The 27,953-nt window shown below is 44.2% G+C and overlaps 1 protein-coding gene across 1 annotated transcript; it reads right to left on the bottom strand.

Annotated features, from left to right (window-relative positions):
* Positions 1-538: 538 nt before the first annotated feature.
* LOC141155524 (vomeronasal type-2 receptor 26-like) lies at positions 539-13,645 on the bottom strand. The gene is made up of 7 exons (XM_073642393.1): positions 13,578-13,645; positions 8,711-8,776; positions 8,209-8,500; positions 6,403-7,206; positions 4,776-4,997; positions 1,550-1,676; positions 539-1,464 (listed from the first exon to the last, which is right to left on the bottom strand). Exons 1-7 carry the CDS (start codon positions 13,643-13,645, stop codon positions 539-541), a joined length of 2,505 nt encoding a protein of 834 aa, XP_073498494.1.
* Between the last annotated feature and the right edge of the window lie 14,308 nt (positions 13,646-27,953).

The following is a 27,953-nucleotide window of genomic DNA, read 5'->3' as shown; positions in this document are numbered from 1 at the left end:
AGAGAAAACTGTGATTCTAAGTGACACATCACTGGAATCAGGGAATCTGCCTTTACATTATGCTGCTCTCAGATGAGGTAGCAAAAACCTGGTGATGGATTCTTTTTAAAATCTGAAGGATAATATTTTAAAGGGGTGTACCCCCTCCAACACCCTTGACTATCAGCTGTCATCACCAGGAAGGGCTGCAGGCTGCCATGCATTTCTACTGGATCAACCACTCCCAAGACCAATGTGGTGCTACCTGGTGACTCTTTAAATGAATGTGTCGCTCAGAAACTTCTCCATGCTCCCACTAATAAAGGGTATTCTGGGCTACGGGCCACCACTAGGGCACCTTAAAAGGAGTTACACGGAGATAAGACTCTTTATTGGAAATAACATTTAGTTACATAGGTTGAAAAAAGACCTGGGTCCATTAAGTTCAACTTTTCTCCACCAATTATAATTTTTTTTTCACTAAATTATCTATAACCCCGAACTTTTACTAATATAGGAGAATTTTATTTTTTTTCTTTATTTGCACTTTGATCCACAGCTAGAATGATCTTTGACTTGCAAATTTTGTCAACAGCTTTGGAAATTTTCTTGCTTTACTCTTTGTTTTTTCTGGTCCATACAAGATTATGAAGCATTTGGGAAAGAAAATACAGACCAAAACCCCAGCTGCAGATACAAGGATGGCGAAAACTTCTACAGCCACTGTATATTTCCCTTTGGTGCTCAGGTATGCCGGTATGAAGGTAATCCAGACACTGAAGAAGACCAACATGCTGAAAGTAATGAACTTTGCTTCATTGTATCTGTCGGGTAGATTCCTAGCTGGAAAAGCTATGATGGAACATCCCATGGCAAGAAAGCCGATATATGACAGCATGAGATAGAAGCCAAGGTGCTCTTCACATTCAACGACTATCTGACCAGACTGTGAGTTGAGATCCAAAAATCGGGTAGGAGGATCTGTTCCCAACCACAAGGCACAGATAACAGCCTGAATAGAAGAGCACAAACCAACAATGGAACATGGAAGCTTTTTCCCCATGAATCTTCTCAGTTGGCTTCCAGGTTTGATAGCTCGAAAGGCCATAATGACAAGTATGGTTTTTGCCAACAAGGAGGACACTGAGACCGTAAAAGACATTCCAAAAACTGTTTGCCGTAATAAACAAGTTATGTGTCCTGGATGTCCAACAAAGACCAGACAACTGCAGAATGTAAAAGTAAGCGACAAGAGGAGAAGGAAACTTAAGTTTCTGTTGGTGGCTTTAATGACCGAAGAGTTCTGATAATGGGTGAACATGGCAAGAGTGAAGAGAGAAGCAAGCGAAAGTACAATGGCGCTGCAAGCTAGAGTTCTACCCAAGAAGTCTTCATACGACAGATAGGTCATTTGTTTTTTAATGCATTCATCTTTTTTTTCAGTCGGCCATTGGTCATCAGGGCATTTCCAACAGCTGATCATGTCTGCAGGAAAGAATTAAACACACGGTATGATACGATATGAGTTCATGTCCTTTATACTGAGAGTTATGGTGGTGCCAGCATTTACCAGTGTGATTGGTAACCTCTCCTCTGGGGCAAGGAATGCAATCATAGCAGCAGGCTGGCTTTCCTTGTAGTATCATTTTCCTGGACCCAGCTTGGCAGCTGTCCCTGCAGACAGAACGTGGTGGTCCCTAGGAGAGGAATAGAAATGCGTGAAGATGACCATCTAGCTTTGTGAGAGAAAATTAAATTTTATATAAATTCTTTTTCATTCTAGGCTTAGGAGTCCAGTTGGATGGTCATCCCATGATTGACCGATATCTCTTTATGAATAGTCACACAGGATGGACTGCCATTCACAAAATGACACCAGCCTCTGGACTCTAAAGCCCTGGAGAAGCAAATTAATAAAATGTAATAAATTACTGCATCAGTAATTGTTAAATAAATACACTATATGACATGCTTTACTCAACACACGACTGTGACAGCAAATTATACACCACAACTAGGGTCATAATGCCCATAGCAGCAGAACACATGGCCTCTATGGTGCCCATTGTCACAAGTTCACCGATATCTGCATCCCAGGATTCATACGGTATATTCTTGATTAGAAGGGTGTAACAAGGCTCTCGGCTCCCTGCTGCACCATACAACCTGAGCCTGAGCCTGAGTCTCAGCACAGCAGGCACAATGATGTTTCTTGGTCATGCCTACTGTGCGAAGTCTCAGTCCACATGCACCTTTGGGGAAACAGTGCTAAGGGGAAGTTTTATTTTTTTATGTACTTGTTGGCGGTTGTAGGGACACTGATACTGGGTGAGGACCAACATATTGAGTGGGGTCCACGATACTGTCTGTTGGGACATCATACCGAGTGGGAACTATGATACTGTGTGAGGGGCTGTAAGGACCATGATACTGTCTGTGGTGGGTTGCATGTTCCATCATACTGTGTGGGGGACTGTTGGTTCCATGATACCATATGGGGGGTGACATCATACTGTGTGTTTGGGAACTATGGGGACATCAAACTGTGTGAGGGGAACTATGGGGACATCATACTGTGTGTTTGGGGAACTATGGGGACATCATACTGTGTGAGGAAAACTTTAGGAGCATTATGCTTTGCTGAAGGTGACATTGGGAGCTCTGTGGCAGCATCATATTGTGTTTGGGGCACCTATGAGGGCATCATACTTTGTGTGTGGAGGTACTGTGATGGCAAATTGTGTGAGGGAATTCACTATGGGCTACAATACTGTGTGGGTGGGGTGATTTGGGGGGCATCATACTCTATGGGCGTCATGAAAGTGATGTTATAGTGGGTGACAACACTAAGGGGCTTCAGTAGGGATATTAATACAGTATACATGCCGCAATACATATTCCTCTCCCTATTTTTAAAAGTTGGATTTATGAGCCCGCCTACTCCACCACATACTTTTTTGAGGGCATGGGGTTGTGAAGAATATTCAAGACAATTCCATGTCCATCACTGAGCCCTGTTTGGCAGTTTTTATAGAGATCTCCATGTACAGTGTAATTCGATACTGCAGCTTGCAAAGGAGGGGGCCGACAGGCCGTGAGTGACAAAACCCCCACCAGCAGCTGTGAAGCTGCTACAGCCCGGCCATGCAGTCCTTTGTGTAAGAAACTATAATTCCACACCGAGTTATGGGAATACGATATGTCCCATTGATAAACAAACTAGATTTTTGAAAACACACGAAGCGGGAGAATGTCACCCAAGCTTTTAACACAGTCTAGCACGTACGGAAAGGGAGATATCCAGCACAGCCTTGCGGGGGCCGCTTGGACCCTGGTGCTTGGTATCCACGCGTAGCATGGGGCCCGGCTGGGTCCGATGACGCCAGAACCGGCTCCCTAGGAGCGTTCAGTAAGGAGGTATAGCCTCTTTTAGTTTTGGAATCTGTAGCTGGGAGAGAACAGGGGTGGAGACTTGGGCTCAATCGGGGGCGGGTAGTGAACCAGAGTGTTTAAAAGTCCCTGCTACCAGAGCCCAGCGTCTTTTTCCTGGGAAGGTCTTGACGTCAAGTCGTGTGGGAAAAGTCCTGCAACAACAAAGAGAAGGCCCACAAACCTCCCATCTAACTGGTAACTGACTTGTAATAACTACTTTATATATTTTGTACCCATACTTTTGTGTTTGTAACTCTGACCACTTTGTATGTATAACCCTTATGTATATAGCGTATTGTTTAGTGTGTCCCTAAGGCGATTAAATATATAATTTAACCTTGGGCTTTTCTTTTATCTCGATCCATGAACCTTACGCCCATTGTTCGGTCCAACGAACACGCTACCGGGCTGGTTTCTAGCCTGATATAAGTCCGTTATATCAAATAGAAACTGGTGGCAGCTTTCCCAGGCCGACCAGGCTCTGCTTCACTTGGGCTAGTGAAAGCCTCTCAGCCTGTCAGGGATTTGAGTGAGTGTGGTGCCACATCAGTGACTGACTGGGCCTCCTCTTCTCACTCCCTGGTGTCTTCCTGTACCCGTGTGGACAGGGGATGTCTGTGCAGAACGGTAGCAATCTGACCTTACACATCCTCGAGGGGGGTGTGGAACGTCACATAGGTGCAGAGGGCAGACCCGTACCACGTGCTCCGTCTGACGTAATTGTGACTTCAGGTGGGTGATGGGGTGTGGATCCATCACAAGTGGCGGCAACAGCGAGATTCTGCGGGGTCTCCCTGTTGCCATTTCATCAAGTGGTGACAGCGGCGAAGTTCTGCAGGGTCTCCCTGCTGCCATTTCATCACAGGGGTGAAGGAGCCTCGTGATTTCTATGTAAGTCCCTGACCACAATAGTGATGTTACTATGCTTTTCGTGGCTACAGCAGTACAGCTTTTTTTTATAGCAGCCAAGTTGAACAAAAGTGGTATCCTAACGCCATCCTTTTGCTTGGGTATTACAAAATGGCCCTTATTTATCAAAACAGCCGTAGAGAAAAAGCCCATAAAATCCGTGCCCTCCATGCTGATTTTAAGTCCAACATTCGGTGCTGATTTTTCTGATTCTTCTAATCCCCGAGATAGTCAGTCATACTGTAGTATGAGTATATTCCATCTCTTTATTGCATAATATATATGCATTAAACCCTATAAAACTAGATTACGTAGTAACTTCACCTGATCTTGCTTGTGACTGTAGAGAAGCTATACCAGTGGCCAGCCTTTTCTCATTCACACTTCTAAGAGAAAGCTTATCCTGCACTATGCTCTTCCTACTGTCTTCAAGCACAAATAAACAAGATGTCTACCTGAGCGAGATGATCAGCCCATACAATGGCTGATACATTAACAGACAAGTCTTCCCCATGGCAAGATGTGATGTTTCCAACTCTGACACTGCTAAGTTTTTCCTTACGGCCAGTCACCCAATTAATCAGATCATACATAGGAGCAGTATCTCCATGTTCATCAAAGTATATGTCCTCTCCAGCGCTATTAGTAAAGTGTACTCTTCTGAGAAATTGATGAAGCTGTAAGAAGAAACATATACAGGATAATAGAGAGCATAAACATCACAATTTCTACTAAGTACCAGTAAACATTCCTGAGATCTAAGTTCAGTAAAATGTACATTGGTAATCACCCACAGATTAAATATGCCTTATACCAGGAACTGCACCATATCTGATGACCGTTCTGCAAAGTATCCTTCATCTGAAAGTGGATGAACTTCTAAATTTGCATGACATACTAATTACTTTTGAAGAGTCATGGGGTGGTGCTGCTATCCTGAGCAGTCATGGAGTAGTGCTACTATTCTAAAAGTGTCATTGGGTAGTGCTACTATCCTGAACAGTCATGGGGGTCATGCTGCTATCCTGAAGAGTCATGGGGTGGTGCTGCTATCCTAAACAGTCATGGGATAGTACTGCTATCCTAATCAATCATGGGGTAGTGCTGCTATCCTAATCAGTCATGGGGCATAACTGCTATCCTGAAGAGTCATGGAGTAGTGCTACTACTCTGAAGTGTCATTGAGTAGTGCTACTATCCTGAAGCATCATGGGGGTCATGCTGCTATCCTGAAGAGTCTTGGGGGGTGCTACTATCCTGAACAATCATGAAGTGGTGCAACTATCCTGAACAGTCATGGGACGGTGCTGTTATCCTGATGAGCCATGGAGTGGTGCTACTATTCTGAAGTGTCATTGGGTAGTGCTACTATCCTGAAGAGTCATGAGGGCGGTACTGCTATCCTGAAGAGTCATGGGGCGGTGCTGCTATCCTGAAGAGTCATGGGGCTGTGCTGCTATCCTGAAGAGTCATAGGGTGGTGCTGCTATCCTGAAGAGTCATGGGGTGGTGCTGCTATCCTGAAGAGTCATGGGGTGGTGCTGCTATCCTGAAGAGTCATGGGGTGGTGCTGCTATCCTGAAGAGTCATGGGACACTAATAATATCCTGAGGAGTAATGCGGTCTATTCTTTAAACCCTACCTTCCAAGTTTCACTGCCACCCTCCTCCTCTCACCTTGCAACTCAACTTTATTACCTGCTTCCTCCAAGTCTATGGTTGTGTTGCACTTCCCGAGCCTGCACAACGCGGTGAGATGTAGATGCAACAATATAAGTTCTCTTTATAGATAATGCTAAAAAGACCATTTCTACAGGGGTATCTTTATAAAGCTGTTCCCCTAGTATTATTATGTATTACGCTATGGTAGTTATTTAGGGACATCAAATCAAGTGGCAGGTCCCTGCCAGCTGGAGCGGTGTATTACAAAAACAGAGCTCTAAACCCTTTAACAAATATATTAGGATATTGATTAGTGCAAATTTTGAGTCTAAAAACAATATTTTTAAAATATGGATTGTAACTTAAAAATGTAATTGCTACTTGCTATGATATACAAAGAGAAATCTTGTCACTCAAGTCACCTTCCATGGATGTCCATAAGACAGAGACGCACCCTCTGTCTGCGATTCCTTCCAATACTTGGATGCCATAAACATATGAAGGGCATGAGCCAAGGCATATATGGCATTATATACTCGATAAGTCTCCACCAGGGTCTCTACACCCATCAGAAGTTTCTTCTTTGCCTTGTCGTGTTTGCACGTCTGATAGAGAACTTTGCCATCGACTAGTTTACATTCATATAAGATGATCTTGTAGACTAAAATAAAATTGCAGAGGGTGTATTGGTCCAATGTGATGTTCCAAAGGAAAGGCATGAGTCCGGGAATCTCCAGTGTTTTCATCTGAATTGCCAAGGTTCCATGGAAAGGACTGAGGTCCAAGTTGTCTATGGTTGGGATCAGGAGATGGTACATATCTGTAAGAAAAATCCAGACTTTCTCTGTCGTTGTTAAATTATGTAGTAATAAATATAAATTATATGTAAATTCCAGGTCAGCCCAAAAGACAATTATGGTTGCTGAGGACTTAGAAATTACTTTGTCCATTCGTATGTGCTCAGTGACCCAGTAGTTAGTGGAGGCGTGGAACTTTTCTGTGAACTCAATACAACCCCCTTCTGTTATAATGGAAGATTTTAACTTTTGGATTGCATTTTCATTGCTTTCAACCTTGGAATAAACGATTCCAACCCAGGTCCAACCAAAATGCTTCAGCACTGAATTCAATGCATTGTGTAGATGGACAGAGCTGGGAACAGTGCGGTAGAAGTACGGAAATATCAACTTATTACTTAGAAGAGGGTCTGTGGCCCCATAGCTGATCTGTAATGCAAAAGGACTCTCTTATTTGTCATCAAGCATGGCATCCATGATTAAATCTGATAGGAACTTACTATAAAGTTTAAAATTCAGGTGCTTCCATTTTGTAACAACATGATCATTGAGTTGACCATACACTAGATAGCTGTTGGCCAAATCCTCATTCTGGCAACAGGTACCTTTTCCGACTCCATCGTTTTCAATAGAGGGGATAAAGCCTATGCCAGTGTAACACCAGTGTGACCAAATCACATGAATCCCCATAGAGTAGCAGTGCTGGATCTCAGTTCAGCATGAGTGCATGTACTGAGTAAACTAAAGAGAACCAGCACATGACATAAGGGTGGAGATCACATGAGGATGGGCACACAAGTAGTGAAATAAATTTCAGTAGCTGGGAATTCAATAGTGAGCATTCTAATAATGGGAAAGGCACTTACCCATCACACCTGCACATCGCTCCCTGATGCCCCAACGCACGTTTCGAATCTTCTACTGCTACTCTGTGGGGATTCATGTGATTTGGTCACACTGGTGTTACACTCATGTGAATGCCGGACTCCTGGGACCCCATTAACCCTTGCTGTCTAACCCTGTTCTGTTTGGGCTCTCTTGATCTACCTTGTGTGTATATATAAGGGAATTTTCTCTTTTTTGCATTTTGGGTGTTACACCCATCTTATATGTTTTTATCACGTGTGTCTCCTTTTTCATTAATAAAATTGATATTGTTGTTTGATATAAAACTGAAGTAGTAATGACTCTATTTTTTCTTGTTTGAATTCATGTGGCTATGTAGTGGCACACATTGACACCTCCCATTGGAAGTTTACATCCGGGAATACTCCAAACTAATTCATACTATGCTATTGCTTCTTGAGAAGGATATGGTGCCTTACTAGGATGATGTATGCTTTGTCCTATGCATGCACCCTGGCAATCATAGAGGGACTTCTCCGCACAGGAACCTATTAAATCACAGAGGGACATCATAAAGACACCTACCTGTGGGTAACCATAAATGCCAAATGTATTTGCTACCAGAAGTGAAAGAACTGAGGATGCGAACCCCACCACAGCTATGAGATGTGCTTGGCTCATACACTTATAATTAGGAATTTGGAAGCCCCATCCACTTAGTATTTTCATATAAGCTTCCAGCGTTTTAGCTTCATTCATGAAGGATTCAAATAGGTGAAATCCCAAACTGATATTTGGTAGAAGATCATCATTCCTATTAATTTCTTCAATGGCGAATAGAACTGTGAGAGCTGCCTGGTATTTTTCCTGGTAGACACTAAATAAAGAGAGACGGTGAGAAAAATCAGCAGAGGGAATGTTTAAAAGATCATTCACATATGTTGTGCTTGTGTCAAGATAGGTGGGCAGGTGTCCACCAACAGCGGCCATGGCTCTGAAAGATTGTTGAGGGCCTCGAGTGATGAGACAATCTCTCTAAAATGTCCATATGCTGACACAGAGCACAAGGACAAACTCTATTCCTTACCAGGAAGGTTTAGGCTTGAACAATGGCTGTCTGGGGTTGGACGGTTGAGAGGACTTCTTGTCAACTCTGTTGGAAAAGGAATTGTAAATAGAGTAAAACCTCTGGGAGCACCTAGATGGCTAAAAGAGCTTTTATGATTCTGGGGAAAAGAGCAAACTTACCCTGGGTAGCTTCCTTGGTTATGTCATCTAGGTGCTGCCCAAAAAGCCTGTGATGGGCAGCCAAGTAAGGGTCGTTTTGGATGATGAATCATTGGACCAGGATCTGAGCCAAGAGAAGCAGTGAACAGTAGAATTGGCTGCAGTGTGAGTTTCAAATTGTGCTTACAAAAGGGAAGCCTTACAAATGAACATCCATATGGATGCTTCTTGACACTTGTGGAGAGAAAGAAGGCAGAGACCGATAGAAAAAGGCAGAAAAGGTACCTGCTCAAATGCAGATACAGCCTGGAGTCTAAGAAGAATATCTGGGAAAAAAGGCCCCTCCCCAAGAAAATAGCACAAAAAGTGTTTAAGGAGATAATAAAGCCCACGCTCTGACCTCCTGAGACAGACGGGAGTTCAAATAAGATACTAGGCCACCCTAAGGGTGAAACAAAGTTTGCGGTCTAGCCCCAAGTAAAGCTTGGGCTTCAATTAGTTAGGCTAACAGGGAGCAAGACACCCCCAACACAGTAGTCATAGGAGGCAGTCCAGAAGTTTAAAAAAAAGGCCCCGTTGTTCGGGGAGAGAAGAGGGGCCCTTGGCCCAAAAGATAGCTGCAGGAAAGCGGTATAAAAGTGCTACAAAAACAGTTAAAGGGACTGTAAAACAGAAATCCAGCGGGAAGAATGGCCTAGGGGAGGTGGGAAGATGGCCCAGGAGGAATAAAGAGGAGAAGAAGACCCTAACCTGAACCCATAGGAGACAGGGAAACTATACCGACCTATCCAATGTCTTCAGATACCCGCAGGGTTAACCCTTTGATGGTCTTGCATTTAGCCTGGGGACATTGGTACTCTGCAGAGACAGCAGTCTGGAGGCCTGGTGACCTGTGACGAAATGATGTCCGCAAAGAAGTAAACTACTATGGAGTGCATGGTGTGTGCTCCCTGAGATAGTAAATATAAAGTGGAGGACATAAAATACAGGAAAACTAAAAATGAAAAGGAAAAAAAAGGGGAAGAGACCTGGTCATGTCTGCTTCCTATGGACACTAGGCTAAAACTGAGCTGCCTCATGTCTGGGAAGAGGGCATATCCCAACAAGCAGAGATGACCCTTTTATTCACCTTGTGTCGCACCTTTTAGTGACAGGGTGTATACCCACAGTCCTAGGTCCCAATATGCTAATAAAAACTAAAAAGTTATAAAATGTTTAAAAATAAACAAAGGCTAAAAAGATTAAATAACCCCGCTGTTCCCCAGGTAAAAAAAAATAAAAAAGTATATTTGGTATTGCCCTTTACGTCAAAATCCAATCTATGAAAATCTAAAATTACTTAACCAATATAGTAAACATCATTAAACAAAAATCCATACCCTCAAATTGGCTTTTTTTAGTCACCGCTTCTCCACAAAAAAAATACAATGAAAAGCGATCAAGATATTGTGTGTACTCCAAAATAATACTATTAAAAACTACAGACGAAACAAGCCATCATACAGGTTCATCAATAGAAGATTAAAAAAGTTATGAGTCTCGGAAAATGGCGAAACAAACCAAATTTTTTTCCTACAAGGTTCAGAATTTTTTAAGCTACTAAAATATTTAAAAATAAAAGCCTATTTGGTATCGCCGTAATCGTACTGACCTGGAGAATAATGCTGTCAGGTCATTTTTGCTGCTCAATAAATGTTATAAAAACAAAACCTAAAAAAAAAAGTTGCAAAAATTTTTTATCACCATTTCACCTCACTTACAATTTTTTCACATTTTCCAGTACATTGTGCGGCGAATTGAATGGGGACATTAAAAACTACAACTCATCCGGCAAATAAAACAATCCCTCATACGACTATGTGGAGGAGGAAAAAAAATGACAACGCCAAAACGAAAATTGGCTGCATCTATAAGGGGTTAATACATAAGCCATTGCCAGTGACAAAAGTTTGATAATTGAAAGTCATTACAATCCACTGAAATTCTAACTCGATTATTACAGAAGACTTAGAGAATAAGACACAATGGATCTATTGTCGCTACTTACAATAGCGAATTTCCATTTCTTGGATTTATTCTGAATGTCAGCTTTTGATCATTATGCATCAACCCATTAACTGATATAATGACACCGATGATCATTTCTCCGGGATGGTATAACCCATGTGCTACCATATTATTTTCTGCAATACCCGATGCTTTCAGAATAAAGAATAGAAGATGTAATAATATAAGTAATGGCATATTTGCACCAGATACAAAGTACATTATACATCCAGCTCTTGATATCAAAAATCAGGATAAAAACAAAGATTCTTCTGCTGCTTTTCTTTTGGATTTTGGTTGAGGATTTATAGAGGAAAGACTCCATAAGTGACATACACATTAATGGGATGACTGGTCTCGTTCATGTCGGTGATAAGTGCCGGGCAGAAACCAGAGATTTATAAGCCCAAGATCTGTGGATTTGACTAGGAAGATTATTTTTCAGTAACTTGTTCCAATTATTAAAATGACAGGTTGATGTTATTTTTCTATATTCAGTTACTGTCATTTTTGTATGTTAGTCACTGTGTGAACACCCACATCCCTCCCAGTCCTGTACTTGAGAACTGTCTGGAATATTAAAAATAAGATGATTATAGTGTTTGTCACCGAGAACATCTGTACTCTATAGATGGACAAGCCTCATATATATAGCATATACAAAGAAGTCTCCAAGAGGTTTGTTCATTTTGGTCTCGTGTGTCACTATATCTGAATATGAAAACTGGATTAAAGAGGTCTTCCAAAAAATAATCAGGGGTCCCAGGAGTGAGGTACCTACCACAATGCCCCATCAGAATAGAGTATCCCATTGGTTCTTGTTGCGCCATCACATTACTGAGTTGTGTTTGTAACACAGGACAGGTGTTATTTACCTCTACAGTCATGGCCAAAAGTATTGAGAATGAGACAAATAGTAATTTTTCCAAAGTTTACTGCTTCATTTTTTGTAATGGCAATTTGCATATACTCCTGAATGTCAAAGAGTGATCAGCTTAACAGCAATTACTGTACTTGCAAAGTCAATATTTGCCCAGAAAATGAACTTTAACCCCCAAAACACATTTCAACATCATTGCAGTCCTGCCTTAAAAGGAGCAGCTAACATCATTTTAGTGATTGATCCATTAACACAGGTGTGGGTGTTGATGAGGACAGGGCTGGCGATCAATCAGTCATGATTAAGTAAGAATGACATCACTGGACACTTTAAAAGGAGTCTGGTTCTTGGTATCATTGTTTCTCTTCAGTTAACCATGGTTATCTCTAAAGAAATACGTGCAGCCATCATTGCACTGCACAAAAATGGCCTAACAGGGAAGAGTATCGCAGCTACAAAGATTGCACCTCAGTCAACAATCTATCGCATCATCAAGAACTTCAAGGAGAGAGCTTCCATTGTTGTCAAAAAGTCTCCAGGGCGCCCAAGAAAGACCAGCAAGTGCCAGGACCGTATCTTAAAACTGTTTCAGCTGCGGGATCGGACTACCAGCAGTGCCGAGCTTGCTCAGGAATGGCAGCAGGCTGGTGTGAGTGCTTCTGCACGCACTGTGAGGCGGAGACACTTTGAGCAAGGGTTGGTTTCAAGGAGGGCAGCAAAGAAGCCACTTCTCTCCAGAAAAAACATCAGGGACCGACTGATATTCTGCAAAAGGTACAGGGAGTGGACTACTGAGGACTGGGGCAAAGTCATTTTCTCTGATGAATCCCCTTTTCGATTGTTTGGGACATCTGGAAAACAGCTTATTCGGAGAAGAAGAGGTGAGCACTACCACCAGTCTTGTCTCATGCCAACTGTAAAGCATCCTGAAACCATTCATGTGTGGGGTTGCTTCTCAGCCAAGGGAATCGGCTCACTCACAGCCTTGCCTAAAAACACAGCCATGAATAAAGAATGGTACCAGAATGTCCTCCAAGAGCAACTTCTCCCAACCGTCCAAGAGCAGTTTGGCGCCCAACAATGCCTTTTCCAGCATGATGGAGCACCTTGCCATAAAGCAAAGGTGATAACTAAATGGCTCATGGAACAAAACATAGAGATTTTGGGTCCATGGCCTGGAAACTCCACAGATCTTAATCCCATTGAGAACTTGTGGTCAATCATCAAGAGATGGGTGGACAAACAAAAACCAACAAATTCTGGCAAAATGCAAGCATTGATTATGCAAGAATGGACTGCTATCAGTCAGGATTTGGTCCAAAAGTTGATTGAGAGCATGCCAGGGAGAATTACAGAGATCTTGAAGAAGAAGGGGCAACACTGCAAATATTGACTTGCTGCATTAACTCATTCTAACTGTCAATATAACCTATTGGTACTCATAATATGATTGCAATTATATTTCTGTATGTGATATAAACATCAGACAAACACTAATTAAAACCAGAGGCCAGCAGATCACGTGAAAATATAATTTTGGTGTCGTTCTCAAAACTTTTGGCCATGACTGTATCTACTAGAGCAAGGGGTCTCCACTAGCGGACAATGCTCTCCTGCCTTCAGCCACCGGTGTAATAGAAATGAGAGACTTGATTTGTATCAAATCAAATTCATTATGAATTTTCCAAAAAGTTCAGATTTTCCAGAATTCAAACTTTTATTGGATTCTGCATTGGGCCAGGTATTGGCTAAAAAAATAATAAAATATTATACTCGTCCTATTTTAGGCCTCACCCCTTACCTGTCCTCACGAGGTTCTTCACTCGCTTTGGATCGGTCTTTTCTTTGGTCCGAGTATGGATATTCCATCGTGCATCACCCCAAGCAGTTACATGAAGTGTGATGCAAGTCATGAAGTTTATTGCATCTCTTATGAGGCATAGTCAACGTTAGAAGATCCGGACTGAAGAAAAGACCGATCCGGAGAACGAGGAGCTACGGGGGCTGGACAGATGATGGGCGAGTTTAACCTTTTATATTTTTTTAATCCCTTCCCATTCCTCCTTTTATTATTCTTTGGGGTCTGGAGAGACTTTAGGGGATGAGAGATGTCATTTTTGGGCAGATTAGATGCTGGCCAAATTTTATTTAGACTGAATTGAATCTGCCGGCTGAATCAGTGATTCCGCACAAAGATACTTTTGGAAGGTTTCAAACCAATGACCCAAAAACCATGGCTGTCTGCTCTCTGCCACTTGCAGCATAGGGTTGACATTGCAAATGTCACCCGTCGATGGTGTCCAGCCTGGTAGTCTACTAAAAGTCTGTCTCTTGCCAACAAATGAAGGTACTTCTGTTTTTAACTGCATTGTTCGTGACCTTGACCTATATTATTGGATTCTTCTACTATCTGGCCTCTTTGGATTTGTTGCTTAGTAGCTGTAACTCTACACCTGGTTTCCCCTCGTTCACCCACTTTGTCTTCAACTCATCCTTTGGCCAGTTGCATCATGTTGGACCCTTGGCTTGTTCTTGACTGCACTAAAGTTTACAAAGTAGACCCACCAGCAAACAGTGACTATTCTGGGGATCTGACTTGAAAAGCTCATACCTCCTTGGAGAGGTTAAATCTGGCCATACACATTAGATGGCTGTTGGCCGAAAGCCATCTCTGTCAACTTGACACCGGAGCACTTGGTTGAGCACTCAGTTGAGCACTGCTGTGTTCTCTATTAGGAAGCCGCCGACTCACACGGACATGTACAATTGATATCTCTCTCAGACGGTGCCCCCACACACATTAGACCACTGAACCTATCGATATCGGTGAGTTCAGACAACTTTAGTCTAATGTGTATGGGGATCTTAAGAGTGAAAAATTTGGAGGTTCCATATATTTCGGACACTAGTCTAGCTTGCGTAAACTGATTACTGCATAGTGGTTCTACTAAGGTAAGTTCCTTCAGAGAAAGAGGTGATCTTTGCAACTGCTCTCCATAAGACTGTTTTATTTGGGTAAGAAGAAAAATGTTGGAACTTTATTTTTTTCTATCCTATTAAAAAGGTTGTGTAAACCGTAAAAAAAACAACAGGATTATATTAGTCATTAGTTCTCCCACAGTAATAGTAACTTCATCCAAAATACTTCAATCCTCTACTGTCTTGAGCGGTCTTCAGTGTTACCTGTAAAGCTGGTTTACATGTTCATTAATCCGCCATGCTCATACACTAATTATACCGTTTCATCTCTTATGTGACAGTCATATATAGTTAAAGCGCTCAGGCTGACACAGTCCCACCCTTTTAAGAACAGTTTATGCATAATTAAAGGATATTTAAAGGATGTCACGTTTGTAAACGACAAGACATTTTTTTTTACAATTGCTTAACTTAGGATCCACCAGAGAAAACAGAAAGGTAGAAGAAATCAGTCATATCTTGTTACTCATAAAATGGTCACATAATACATAAAAAATGAAGATGCATCCCATGAAATAGGAAATAGACATCCTAATTTTCAGACATAGGGAACGATTCATTAAGGCTTTTATGCTACGAAAGTAGAGTAAAAGCATTGAAATGGCGCAAACAAATGGCGTAACAAATTTTTGGACTTTGGCGCCACTTTGGATCATCTCTGCTGCAATGGGTGGAGCTGGGGAGGAACGTAATGGGGCATGACCACATCCCTAAAAGAATTCACCAAATGTGCCAGCGTTTTATAAACAAGAGATGCTACTCGAGTTCATACTGGAGTAGCGCATGGGGGCACACTCCACTCTGTGACGTGCGTCCCTTAATGAATTCGGTGCGGTGTACTCTGTCAAGACTGGCGTAGTGCGAGCTACCCACTTGATACAAATGCCAAATATATACATTAAATAAGTACTCCTCCCATCAAAGTTTTTACACTCTTAATATATTGCAATCGTCATATTATATAACATTGTGTGCTTACAATTGCTCATTTTGTCTTTCTACCCAGATAATTCTTCTCTTTTCCATTAGGTCTATGAAATCACGTGATTAAAAACTGACTAGCTGAATCCCTCTAAGGTATATGTAGAACCAGGAGGTCAATTTTTCCCTGCATGAGTCATCACTCCAAATTTTTTTGGGTGGGGGAGGGGGTCAGCTGGGTCAGGAGTTGAAGAGAAGAATGATAAATGCAGGGAAAAGAGACTTCCTGTTTCTACATAGAGCAGAGAAAAGAGAAGAATTTACTGGGTAGAAAGGCAAAATGAGCAATTGTAAGTACACAGTGCTATAAAATATGGTGATTTGAATATCCAAAGCATACAAACGTTGATGGGAGGAGTGCTTCTTTAAAATCTAGTTGTCCCACTGTTTGTATTCAGTCCCACATCTTACATGAGCATAGTGGATGTTTTTGCTCAATAGCCTATTTGATAGTGGATCTTTTTACCTCCTTGTTTATGGAAGATAGAGCTCCTTGACACCATGCAAAAAAAAAAAAGGCAGGCAGACCCAAAATTGGCTGGCAAAAAAATAGAATCTGGAAGCATCCATAAACTAGTCATTAACCTGACATGAATCCCATTGTACATGTCTGGGCATTAAAGGGGTTGTCCACCTTTGTGGTCAATTTATTTTTCTTACTTCTCCTCCTGCACTTGTTAGTGCAGCTTTCGTCACAGACTGCACAGCTCTTCACTCAATACAATGGCTGCTGGTAGAGGAGCATGTGCCAGAACTGTCATTGTATGAACTGGAAAGCTGTGCAGTCGGTGAGGAAAGCTTCACTAACAAGAGCAGGAGGAGAACCTGTCAAACCTATATAATATTAAATGCCATAAAATCATGTAAATGGGCTAAAGTGCAAAGTGCTTGTAAAAGCAAGCAATTTACCACGTGCTTTAGAAAAGAGGGATTTTTAATTCTATAGTTTACAGCTTCTTCCAAAGGTTATCGGCCACCTCTGCAGTCTATCAGTGGTGGCCAGTTTTTTAAGCAAGGAGCGCACTCTTGCAAGCTGTATGCTATAAAGATTGCAAGCACTGCTCTGAAGTTGGCTTGATCGCTGTTGACGGCCACATTCTATCCATCTGCACATTGTCCTCCAAAAAGTAGGAAGTTGAAAGGCAGGAATGCAGTGTGCTCCTGAAGATTTTTTTTATTTATTGGCCTTTGGCTTGGTCTTGAGTGACGTTGACTTGATGGATGAATGTTCTGTAGGAAGCTCAATCTTGTGCAAGCTTAGATAGGTCCACCAGGGTCTTATCTTCATAGTATCAAGCCATCGGGTTGCTGGTCTTCCTCTTCGCCTTGCTCCTTCTATTCTTCCGACCATGATGTCCTTCTCCAGTGATTGCTCTCTTCTTATGATGTGTCCAAAGTAGGCAAGTCATAGCTTGGTGGTCCTTGCTTCAAGTATCAGGCCAGACTTGATTTGTTCAAAAATTGATTTGTTTGCTCTTCTTGCCCCCCATGATATTGATAACATCCTTCTCCTGCACCACATTTTGAAGGCATCAATTCTTCTTCTGTCTTGTTTTTTTATCGTTCAAGTTTCGCATCTGTATGTTGTGGCGCCCCTGAGGGTTCGGTCGCCACAGAGGTACTGCATCTCACCCAGAGGTGTGGTATCTCACTCTCAGGTAAGGAAGGAGTACTGCTCGGGACCCTAACACCTGCATCCAACACATACCCGCAGTGGGGGTAGGGCGAGATTGCTCCTAAGGGAGAGCATAGTCCCTGGTTCCTAGCTGAGGGGAGGAGCTATGTAGTGGTTGTGGGTGGAGGAAGTAGCTTAGGGGAGCACATGAAGGAAAGTACAAATAGAGAAGCCATCTTGTTTAGCTAGAGCAGTGAGAGAGAAGAGTCTACAGTGAGAGGAGTTGGGAGCAGGAGCTCTGTAGGAGCTCTGCTCAGGAGGAGGGCCTGAGGAGAGGCCCAGGACTGAAGAGAGAAGGAGAGGAGCAAGAAGGGCTCCAGGAACGAGGAAGGGACCCCAGGGGTATGGGCAGTGCTGGAGCCCACCCGTACGCCCAAATCTACCAGGAGGTGGAGGGGTCCGGTCACACAAAGGGGACCGGTCCCTCAACTAGCAACTTTATGTCTCAACTAGAAACCGGAGGCTGCAGTATTTCAAGTCCTGCAGCCAACAGTCCATATCAGTCTCACCAAGAAGGTAGCTATAGAGGACCCAGGGGACGAAACAGACGTCGCCCGACAAGGCCCGCAGGTACCGGATTGGGACACTTAGTATGAGGTGCGGGGAGACGGCCAGAGAGAGGACACAGAAGGGGGTCCCGCTAAGTACTCCAGAGATATCTGAGGGTGGACTGAACCCCTCCCTGAGTAAGCGCAGCACGACGAGGGAAGTTACGCTGGTACCTGTAACTTGGACTGCAATAACCGTGAGTAAAGACCCTGAGGACTGCTCCCCACTGTCTCTGTGATTATTGCTGTGCCATCAAACCCTGCACTACAACGACCAGCATCACCTATAACATCTACACTGCCCTGGAGCTAAGCTCTACCTGTGGATAGCCACACCAGCTTTGCTGCACTAACATCATCTCCAGAGGACCTGCTCCGCAGCGGCGGCTCCCTTTAGCCGCATACCACAGGTGGCGTCACGAACTTTGTACATAAATCCCCTATAAAAATCCACCTTTGATTGACCGCCCTGGGTCATGGACCGGGTCACCGCCACTGTGACATCTCCCGTAGCGACGACCGGCCCGGCACCGAGTACCCCACGGCTCAGGGGGCGCGTCATCTTTGGTGTCACGAACAGGATGTGAACCCACCCGTTATCACCGGGTATTGTGCGCCTAGAGACTGTATTGAATGTGGCGCCCGCCCCAAAAGAATGGGTGCCATTATGTGCGAGCCAAAAGACAACAAGAAACCGTCTCCCATCGTGGGCGGGGTTCCAGAATGGCGCCAAAAGCGAGGCCCACCCCGAGCAACAGTGACCATGTATGTGGATGTGTCCATGAAGCTGGGAGGGCCGCCTCAAGGTGTGGCCGACAACAAGTTGCCATGGAACCGCCCCCGAAAGGGGAGAGGAGAGAAGAAACCTGGGAGACAGGGCAGAGTCTCCAGGAGTCCAGACAGACCGCACCCGGATGGCAAGATGGAGAGTCAGGAGCCAGCTCCCATCCGTGGACTGCAACAAGCGGCAAGGCCTCTTACCTAGGAGGAGGCCATGGCAGAGCTATCCCTGGAGGATACTGAATTCCTCCAGGCAGAAATCCAGGAGCTGGGCCGGAGGATGGAGAGGGCCCAGCAGGATGCCATCGCCGGCTGGAAAAAGGAGCTGCTGGAGAAGCTGATGATCCGGCAGCAGCCAGCGCTGCACTCCACCAGCAGCGCCCCAGCCCCAGAGGAACCTGAAAGGAGCCAGGAGGCAGAGGACGGCACAAGAGTGGCCGCGGGAGCAGGTAAGGAGAGACTCCCTGTCCCGGGCGCTGAGAGTGCTAGCCTGCTCCTGGGCTCCCCGGCGGAACCTCTGATCCCGGGCGCCTGCTCCACCGACCTACCCCTGGGCCCCCTACTGGGCCGATCTGCTCCCCGGTCTCCAGGCGGAATCTCCCATCCTGGACACCTGCTTCTCTGACTGGCTCCCAGACCCCTTGGCGGAAACCCCGTACCCGAGTGCTTGCTCCACCGACCTGCTCCTGGGCCCCCTACCGGAGCCACCTGCCCCCGAACCCGAGTGGGTCTATGGAAATACAACCTATGACTGGTCCGCCCGATATGAGGACCAGCAAGGACCCCCGCTAGAACCAGCGCCTGCACCCCTGGTTACCTGCCCAGGAGGAGAAGAGTTCCGGTGGGATTACCGGGAAGGGGACCTCATGGGGTTCCCGTGGGAGACGCAGGCCCAGGCCCTCCAGAGGGAAGAGCACTGCAGGAGGGAGCTCCTGCAGCTGGAGCGGGAACATCACGACCGACAGGTGCGGTGGGAAAGGATGGAGGCCCGGAACATGGCGGCCAAAACCCGGGCCCGCCAAGCAAGAGCTGCCACCCCTAGTCCCCGTCTGGAGGGGATCGTAGTCAAGTTCGATCTGGATGCGGGGTGGGGCTTTGTGAGGGAACCGCACACCGATAGAGACGTCTTTGTGAACCGGCGGGATGTAGAATCCCACCTCCATTAGGGGCATCCCGGCCCAGATCTTTATCCAGGTGACTACGTCACATTTACCCGTCACAAGGGCAAGCGCGGCTGGTATGCCCTTCAAGTATACCGAGTGGTAAAGAAAAGAGACATGCTCCCGCAGCCCCAGGCTGAAGACCCGGCTGGGTCAGCCTGCAAAAATCAGGAATTTCCTCCCTGGAGGGAACCTCACTGCTGAACTGTTTGCTCTAAAAGCTGCTTGTATATAGTTACCTGGAAAGGTATGGCAGAGACACTGCAAGTTTGACAGATTTGTGTGTGTTTATTTAGTTACCCGGTAAGGGTACCAGAACTTGTAGGCTGAGGACTGTGAGCAGCCAAAAACTCTCCATTGTAAATAGTTGCGCTTCTTCAAGTGCCCCTTATTGGTTTTATATATACAAAGCTGACCTCAGAACAAAAACCCGTTTGGCGTGGCCGAAGACGTGGTCCAACACCTGGATCACCTATGCCCTGCAGCCAAGCCCAGGGCCTACGTTGAAGGTTTCGGACGGGTCCCTCATGCTCATGTTTGCTGGTCTGCACCTTGATAAAGAAAATGGACACCTGGTTGCAGATCGTACTGTAACCTGTTAAAGAATGTTTTATATGAAAAATGTTTTATGTGAAGAAATGTTTTATAAGTGTAAAGAAAGATGTTCTTTAAAAAGTCTCGGAATGTTTTGATAAAGAAAGCAGTAACGTTCAAGAAAAAGTGCCTCCCATAAAGGGAAGAAATGTTATGTTATGTGCTCTTATATGTGATGCATCTAAAAATTGCATGTATGTAAAATACCCTATGTTTTACTCTGTTCCAGCCCGCGGACGTCCTGTGTTTTACCAGGGGGGTATGTGGCGCCCCTGAGGGTTCGGTCGCCACAGAGGTACTGCCACTCACCCAGAGGTGTGGTATCTCACGCTCAGGTAAGGAAGGAGTACAGCTCGGGACCCTAACACCTGCATCCAACACATACCAGCAGTGAGGGCAGGGCGAGTTTGCTCCTAAGGGAGAGCACAGTCCCTGGTCCCTAGCTGAGGGGAGGAGCTATGTAGTGGGTGTGGGTGGAGGAAGTAGCTTAGGGGAGCACATGAAGGAAAGTACAAATAGAGAAGCCATCTTGTTTAGTTAGAGCAGTGAGAGAGAAGAGTCTACAGTGAGAGGAGTTGAGAGCTGGAGCTCTGTAGGAGCTCTGCTCAGGAGGAGGGCCTGAGGAGAGGCCCAGGACTGAAGGGAGAAGGAGAGGAGCAAGAAGGGCTCCAGGAACGAGGAAGGGACCCCAGGGGTACGGGCAGTGCTGGAGGCCACCCGTACGCCCGAATCTACCAGGGAGTGGAGGGGTCAGGCCACACAAAGGGGACCGGTCCCTCAACTAGCAGAGCACTTTATGTCTCAACTAGAAACCGGAGGCTGCAGTATTTTAAGTCCTGCAGCCAACAGTCCATATCAGTCTCACCAAGAAGGTAGCTATAGAGGACCCAGGGGACGGAACAGACGTCACCCGACAAGGCCCGCAGCTACCGAATTGGGACACTTGGTATGAGGTGCGGGGAGACGGCCAGAGAGAGGACACAGAAGGGGTCCCGCTAAATACTCCGGAGATATCTCAGGGTGGACTGAACCCCTCCCTGAGTAAGCGCAGCACGACTAGGAAAGTTACGCTGGTACCTGTAACTTGGACTGCAATAACCGTGAGTAAAGACCCTGAGGACTGCACCTCATTGTCTCTGTGATTATTGCTGCGCCATCAAACCCTGCACTACAATGCCCATCATCACCTATAACATCTACACTGCCCTGGAGCTAAGCTCTACCTGTGGAGAGCCACACCAGCTTTGCTGCACTAACATCATCTCCAGAGGACCTGCTCCGCAGCGGCGGCTCCATTTAGCCGCATACCACAGGTGGCGTCACGAACTTTGTACATAAATCCGCTATAAAAATCCCCTTTTGATTGACCACCCTGAATCACGGACCGGGTCACCGCCACTGTGACATCTCCCGTAGCGACGACCGGCCTGGCACCAAGTACCCCACGGCTCAGGGGGCGCGTCAATGTTACCGCAGAAAAGACCAAACTATATACGAGTTGTGTCTTTGTCGCCAGTGAAATGTTCCTTGATTTGAAGATCTGGTCTAGAAACTTCATTGTTGATTTGTCTATAGTTACCGTATTTTTCAGATTATAAGACACACTTTTCCCCCCCCAAATTTGGGAGGAAAATGGGGGTGCATCTTATAATCTGAATGTAACTTACCGGCCGTGGTGGAGCGGGCTCACAGGAGTCAGGGTCGCTGCTGCAGGAGGCCGGCTGCAGCAGGAGTGAGGTGATGCTGTGGGCCCGTGCTGGGAGAAGTGGGTGTCCCGGCTCCCGAGATCTCAATCTGCGCATGCGCCGCCTCCAGCTGCCATTTTCCCAAAGTCTATAGTAGGGAAATCAATGGGAAGGGGACTCCGCTCACCACCAACATTTTATGATGCCCAGGGTCCTCAGCCTCGCATCACCGGGACACCCCCTCCTCCCAGCACGGGGCCTGCAGCATTGTCCCAGTCCTGCCACCGCCGGCCTCCTGCAGCAGCAACACTTCTTCCTGTGACTCCACTCCATCGTAGACATCCCACCGGTTAGCTACCGTAAATCGGACTATAAGACGCACCACCATTTTACTTGAAAAAATTTTTTTCCTATTCTCCTCCCTAAAATTTGGGGTGTGTCTTATAGTCTGCCAAACACGGTATTCTCCTATTGAAGATAGAATGCTGATAAAATACACTTAAGGAGAAATGGGAATTATGCAATAGTGCATAAAAATAATATAGGGTACTTGGTTAACATAATTTTGATAAAAAATTAGGTTTTTGCACTCTGAAAATAAGAGCGTGACCTCCCTTTTCTTTGAGCTGGACATTCCATTTATATAGCTCCCCGTGCCTGGGTGTCCATTAGTCTGGGCCTCGGTCCTTCTCGGCCCTTATTCACATTTACGCCATTAGACCTATGGTAAGGTTTTAGTACTACAGTTTAGGACCATCCCAAATAGGGTCACCGTGAAGTGGTGGGATGGTTTTTACTTTTCTTTTATCAAAATTACATTAACCAAGTACCCTATATTATTTTTTATGCACTTTTGCAGTTTATTTATTTACTGCAGGGTATTTGCTCATTTTGTTTTTATCTTAGGTTTTGTCACATTAGACACATCAGCCACACCTAACAATATAAGTGGGTTTATCCAACATTAGTCTAATGTGTATGGAAGCTTTGATACTCTCCTTAGGTTGCAAAAGATTGGATTGAGATCAGACTCAAGCTGTCCAAGATATGACATAGTTCATGCTAATCTCCTTCATATGCTATGGGAGTGAACAAAACTGTGCACCTTTTGAAATGAGATTTAAAAAATTATAAAAAAGAGGAAGGTCCCCGGTGGCTTTTCCTCTAGACACACAAACATAGGAAGAGACCTGTCAGTGTTGGGGAGTGGGGACAGGGGAGGGGTAAAGGTGGCTGGGACCCTAGGAGGCAGCGATCATGCTATTATAGAATTTTGGATAACTAGAGGAGGAAGACATGTGAAGACTCAAACTTCAAGGTTAGATTTTAGAAAGGCAGATTTTAAGAGACTCAGAAAGAGAATAGGAGGGATCCAATGGCTGGATGTCCTTAAGGACAAAAATGTCCAGGAAGGATGGGAAATTTTTAAAAATGAGATTCTCAAAGCACAATCGTTAACAATCCCGAAAAGTAGGAAGAATGGGAAGCATTTAAGGAAACCAGGATGGATGAACACAGAACTTAAACACATGCTAAAAAGAAAGAAAGAAATGTTTATTAAATGGAAAGAGGGAGGCATATCTAAAGAAGATTATAATGCAGTCTGCAGATCCTGCAGGGCATGTATCAGGTTAGCTAAAGCTGACAATGAATTAAGGCTTGCAAGAGATGTCAAAAGCAAAAAAAAAGGATTTTGGGGGTATGTCAAAAGTAAAAGAAAAGTCAAAGATGCTATAGGATTTTTACAGGATGAAAATGGAGAAATGGTAAGAGAGGATGTTGAGAAGGCCGAACTTTTTAATTCCTATTTTGCATCTGTTTTCTCTCAGAAAGAAAATGTAACATCAACTGATCTTCACTGTCCTTTTAAAGGAATAGAGGAATCCAAGTTATCTGTAAACAGAAAGATTGTGAGGGAATATTTAGCTAACATAAATGAGTTCAAGTCTCCAGGTCCAGATGAATTACACCCCAGAGTACTGAAGGAGATCGTAGAAGAAATTTTAGAACCACTCTCCATAATCTTTGAAAATTCTTGGAGAACAGGAGAAGTCCCAGAAGACTGGAGAAGAGCAAATGTTGTTCCTATCTTCAAAAAGGGGAAGAAGGTGGACCCAGGGAACTATAGGCCGGTGAGTCTGACTTCTATACCAGGAAAGATCTTTGAACAAATTATTAAACAACATGTATGTAAGTACATGGATAAGAATGAAGTGATTAACCAGAGTCAGCATGGGTTTGTAACTAACAAGTCATGTCAGACTAACTTAATTTCCTTCTATGACAGAATCACTGACTGGGTGGATCAGGGAAATGCTGTAGATATAGTATATCTTGACTTCAGCAAAGCATTTGACAAAGTATCTCACACCATCCTTATTGAAAAAATGACCAAGTATGCAATGGACCAGGCAACTGTTAGGTGAATTCATAACTGGCTTAGTGATCGGACTCAAAGGGTGGTTGTAAATGGCTTCACATCCAGCTGGATGAATGTCTCAAGTGGGGTACCACAGGGCTCCGTCCTGGGACCTGTATTGTTCAACATCTTTATCAATGATTTAGATGAAGGAATTGAGGGTAAACTGATTAAATTTGCTGATGACACAAAGCTAGGAGGGATAGCTAATACTAGAGAAGAGAGAGAGAGGATTCAAAAAGACCTAAATAAACTGGAGCAGTGGGCAGCAACCAACAGAATGGTTTTTAACAGGGAAAAATGCAAAGTACTACATCTGGGCAATAAAAATGATAAAAGCATATACAGAATGGGAGGAATAGAGCTAAGCAACAGTACATGTGAAAAAGACTTAGGTATACTAATAGATCATAGACTGAACATGAGTCAACAGTGTGATGCAGCAGCAAAAAAGGCAAATACAATTCTGGGATGTATTAACAGAAGCATACAGTCTAGATCACGTGAAGTCATTATCGGTCTTTACTCCTCTTTGGTCAGACCTCATCTGGAATACTGTGCACAGTTTTGGGCACCACATTTTAAAAAAGACATAGACAAACTGGAGCAAGTTCAGAGAAGAGCGACCAGAATGGTGACTGGTCTGCAAACCATGTCCTATGAGGAACGGTTGCAGGATTTGGGAATGTTTAGCTTGCAAAAAAGAAGACTGAGAGGAGACTTAATAGCTGTCTACAAATATGTCAAGGGCTGTCACATTGTAGAAGGATCATCTTTATTCTCATTTGCACAAGGAAAGACTAGAAGCAATGGGATGAAACTAAATGGGAGGAGACACAGATTAGATATTAGAAAAAACTTTTTGACAGTTAGGGTGATTAATGAGTGGAACAGGCTGCCACGAGAGGTGGTGAGTTCCCCTTCAATGGACGTCTTCAAACAGAGGCTGGACAGACATCTGTCTGAGATGATCTAGTGAATCCTGCTTTGAGCAGGGGGTTGGACCAGATGACCCAGGAGGTCCCTTCCAACTCTACCATTCTATGAGGGAAAATCCAACGACGGCTTCCCTCCTGGACTAGTTGTCCTAGTTGCATTGTGAACGTCTTTCACAAGTAAAAGTAAAGTGATTGACCCACATCCAATATTTATCCGCAACATGTATAATTGATGGAAGTTCCACCACTGGGACCAGCACTGTTTACGAGAATAGGGGAAGCTGGGATTTCCTGTCTGATTGGTGCAGTGGTCAAGCATGCACAATATCAGTCTACTCATTATGGGATTGCAGAGAGCTAATGACATTGCTTGTCTATATCCATCAATCCTATAGACAATGACCCCCATCAGGAGGGAACACTGGAGTAAAATCCCTGCGTAAGATATGTCCAATTCATTAAGAGGCACATCTTACAACTGCTATGCACCTCCACCAGCAATATTACTCCAATCAGGGCTGGAGTACATTTCTTGTGTAATTTATGCCATTTTTCTAGCATAAATTATAATTAATTTGCTTCCAGGGCTTGGCAGTGTAGTGTACCACCCCAACTGAACCAACTTTTAAAAAAGGACTGGCATAAAAATGCCAATAGCTTCAAGATTTTTTCTCAATTTTGAGTCATGCAAAAATTTTACAACATTTCATGAGTAAAATTTTGTTTGAATCGTGGGCAATGAATGAAGCTTTAGTACATGTGTGACAACTGCTCTGTTCCAACAAGAAACACAGACCCTATTCTAAGGATCGGTAGGACCTTATCAGTTCAACAAAGTCTAAGAGGTCCCAAAAGTACAGCCCAAATAAGGAACAGGCCTCCACCGAGGGGCAGTATGTCACGTTCAGAAAGGGCAGGGTCAAGAGATAAACTAACACATATTACTTCCTCACATAGCTGTATTTGGGATTTTGAAAAAATAGAAATAGAGGGAAACAAGATGTACGAGCATCAAAATATCCATACGTACTGTAGATAGTAGTTATTCTGGTCTTTATCAATGAGCAGGCACTCAGCCTACAGGGGGGCTCATATCTGACCATTTTCTATAGGAAGACAGCTGCTCCATAGGAATATGCCTTTAGGACTGCACATCAGACATATTAAGACCATTTGTGGATTGGTCAAATCTGCCTTTTTTTGTTAAAGTTTTTATGTTTTTTTATTGTTTTTACTTATTCACCATCTTTGCTTGAGATTCATCTATGTCTATTAAAGGTATAAGATAAACAAAGCCGACAGCAGAGCCATAGGCGTAGTGACCTATGACCCAGCTTTGTAGGGCTAGCATGGGTTACATTAATAAAGGTAAAAGAAGCGCAGGCTCTGTGGGATCAAAAGTTTAAGGGGGTTGGGAAAAGGGGGGGGTGTTGACAATAGAGCGGGCCTATATATTATCTGAGAGGTGTGTGAGGTCTATTAATCGGCAATAAGCACCAAGAGTTAAGATCCCGCCGTTTAATTTGGAGGTTCAAGTACGGTTGAATTATGGGAAATGCTGGAAGGGGGTGTTGTTGGGTAATTTCGTGTTGAGGGGGTTCTTGGAGTTGGTGGCAAAATTGTGGTGGGAAGGTTGTACATCGGGTGGATGGTAAGTTCCCCTTTATCTTTGGATTTTGGTTAATTGCCTGGTAGATTTTGGGACTCTTCAGGGTGGAGCCGGTGTTATGGAGAAGGTTTTCCGGCAACAAAGGTGCCTCCAAGCCTGTGGTCGCGGCTGGGGGTAATGCTGGAGGGTTCATTATTATTTATCGGTTTCCGACAGGTTTTGGAGCTCGAAGAACGTCATTACCAAAAAGTTATTTATTGTTGTAATGTTTGTATAATAAAAGGCCGATTTGGACAATTAATCTAAAGAAATGTGGTACGAGTGTTTATTGGGTCGAGAACCGTGGGAGTGTGGTGGTGATGTGAAATGGTTGGGTGGTAGTAAAGGGACAGGCAAATGGAAGCCTCTACAATACTGCAGTCATGTTTAGGATAAGAAGAAAGGGTCTGCTGTTTTGTTCCTAGTATAAGGGTTGCGTCTGGTATTGTATCTCATCTCTGTTGTAGTGTATAGGACTTAACCCCAACACATGCTGTTTCCTGGAACTTTTGGGAACTGGACAACTTCTTTAAAGGCAAACTAAAAAAATGCTTACTGTTTATTTTTGCAATCAGACAGCCAAGGATCCTTATGCAGGATTGTATTCGAGCCACCTCCTCATTGGTGTATATGCATATTCACATTAGGCACACATATATAAAATATGCACATGCATATACATTACACACATTTACACTTATAGCCTTTGATGCGCCCCCTGGGCCGTGGGGTACTCGGTAGCCGGGCCGGTCGATGCTGGGGGGATGTCA

This window comes from Phyllobates terribilis, unplaced genomic scaffold, assembly GCF_046119375.1.
Source record: "Phyllobates terribilis strain yellow unplaced genomic scaffold, ASM4611937v1 Scaffold_7__3_contigs__length_470593459, whole genome shotgun sequence".
Classification (NCBI taxonomy): domain Eukaryota; kingdom Metazoa; phylum Chordata; class Amphibia; order Anura; family Dendrobatidae; genus Phyllobates; species Phyllobates terribilis.
The sequence above is the reverse complement of the archived record's forward strand: the minus strand, read 5'-3'. Positions and strand labels throughout refer to the sequence as shown.

Excerpts from the sequence above, each read along its gene's own strand:
- LOC141155524 (XM_073642393.1), bottom strand. The coding sequence starts at position 13,645 with ATGGAATATCCATACTCGGACCAAAGAAAAGACCGATCCAAAGCGAGT. Across the intron at positions 8,777-13,577 it reads GAAGAACCTCGTGAGGACAG|AGTTGACAAGAAGTCCTCTC; the intron begins GTAAGGGGTGAG and ends CTTTTCCAACAG. Across the intron at positions 7,207-8,208 it reads GCATTTATGGTTACCCACAG|ATCAGCTATGGGGCCACAGA; the intron begins GTAGGTGTCTTT and ends TTTGCATTACAG.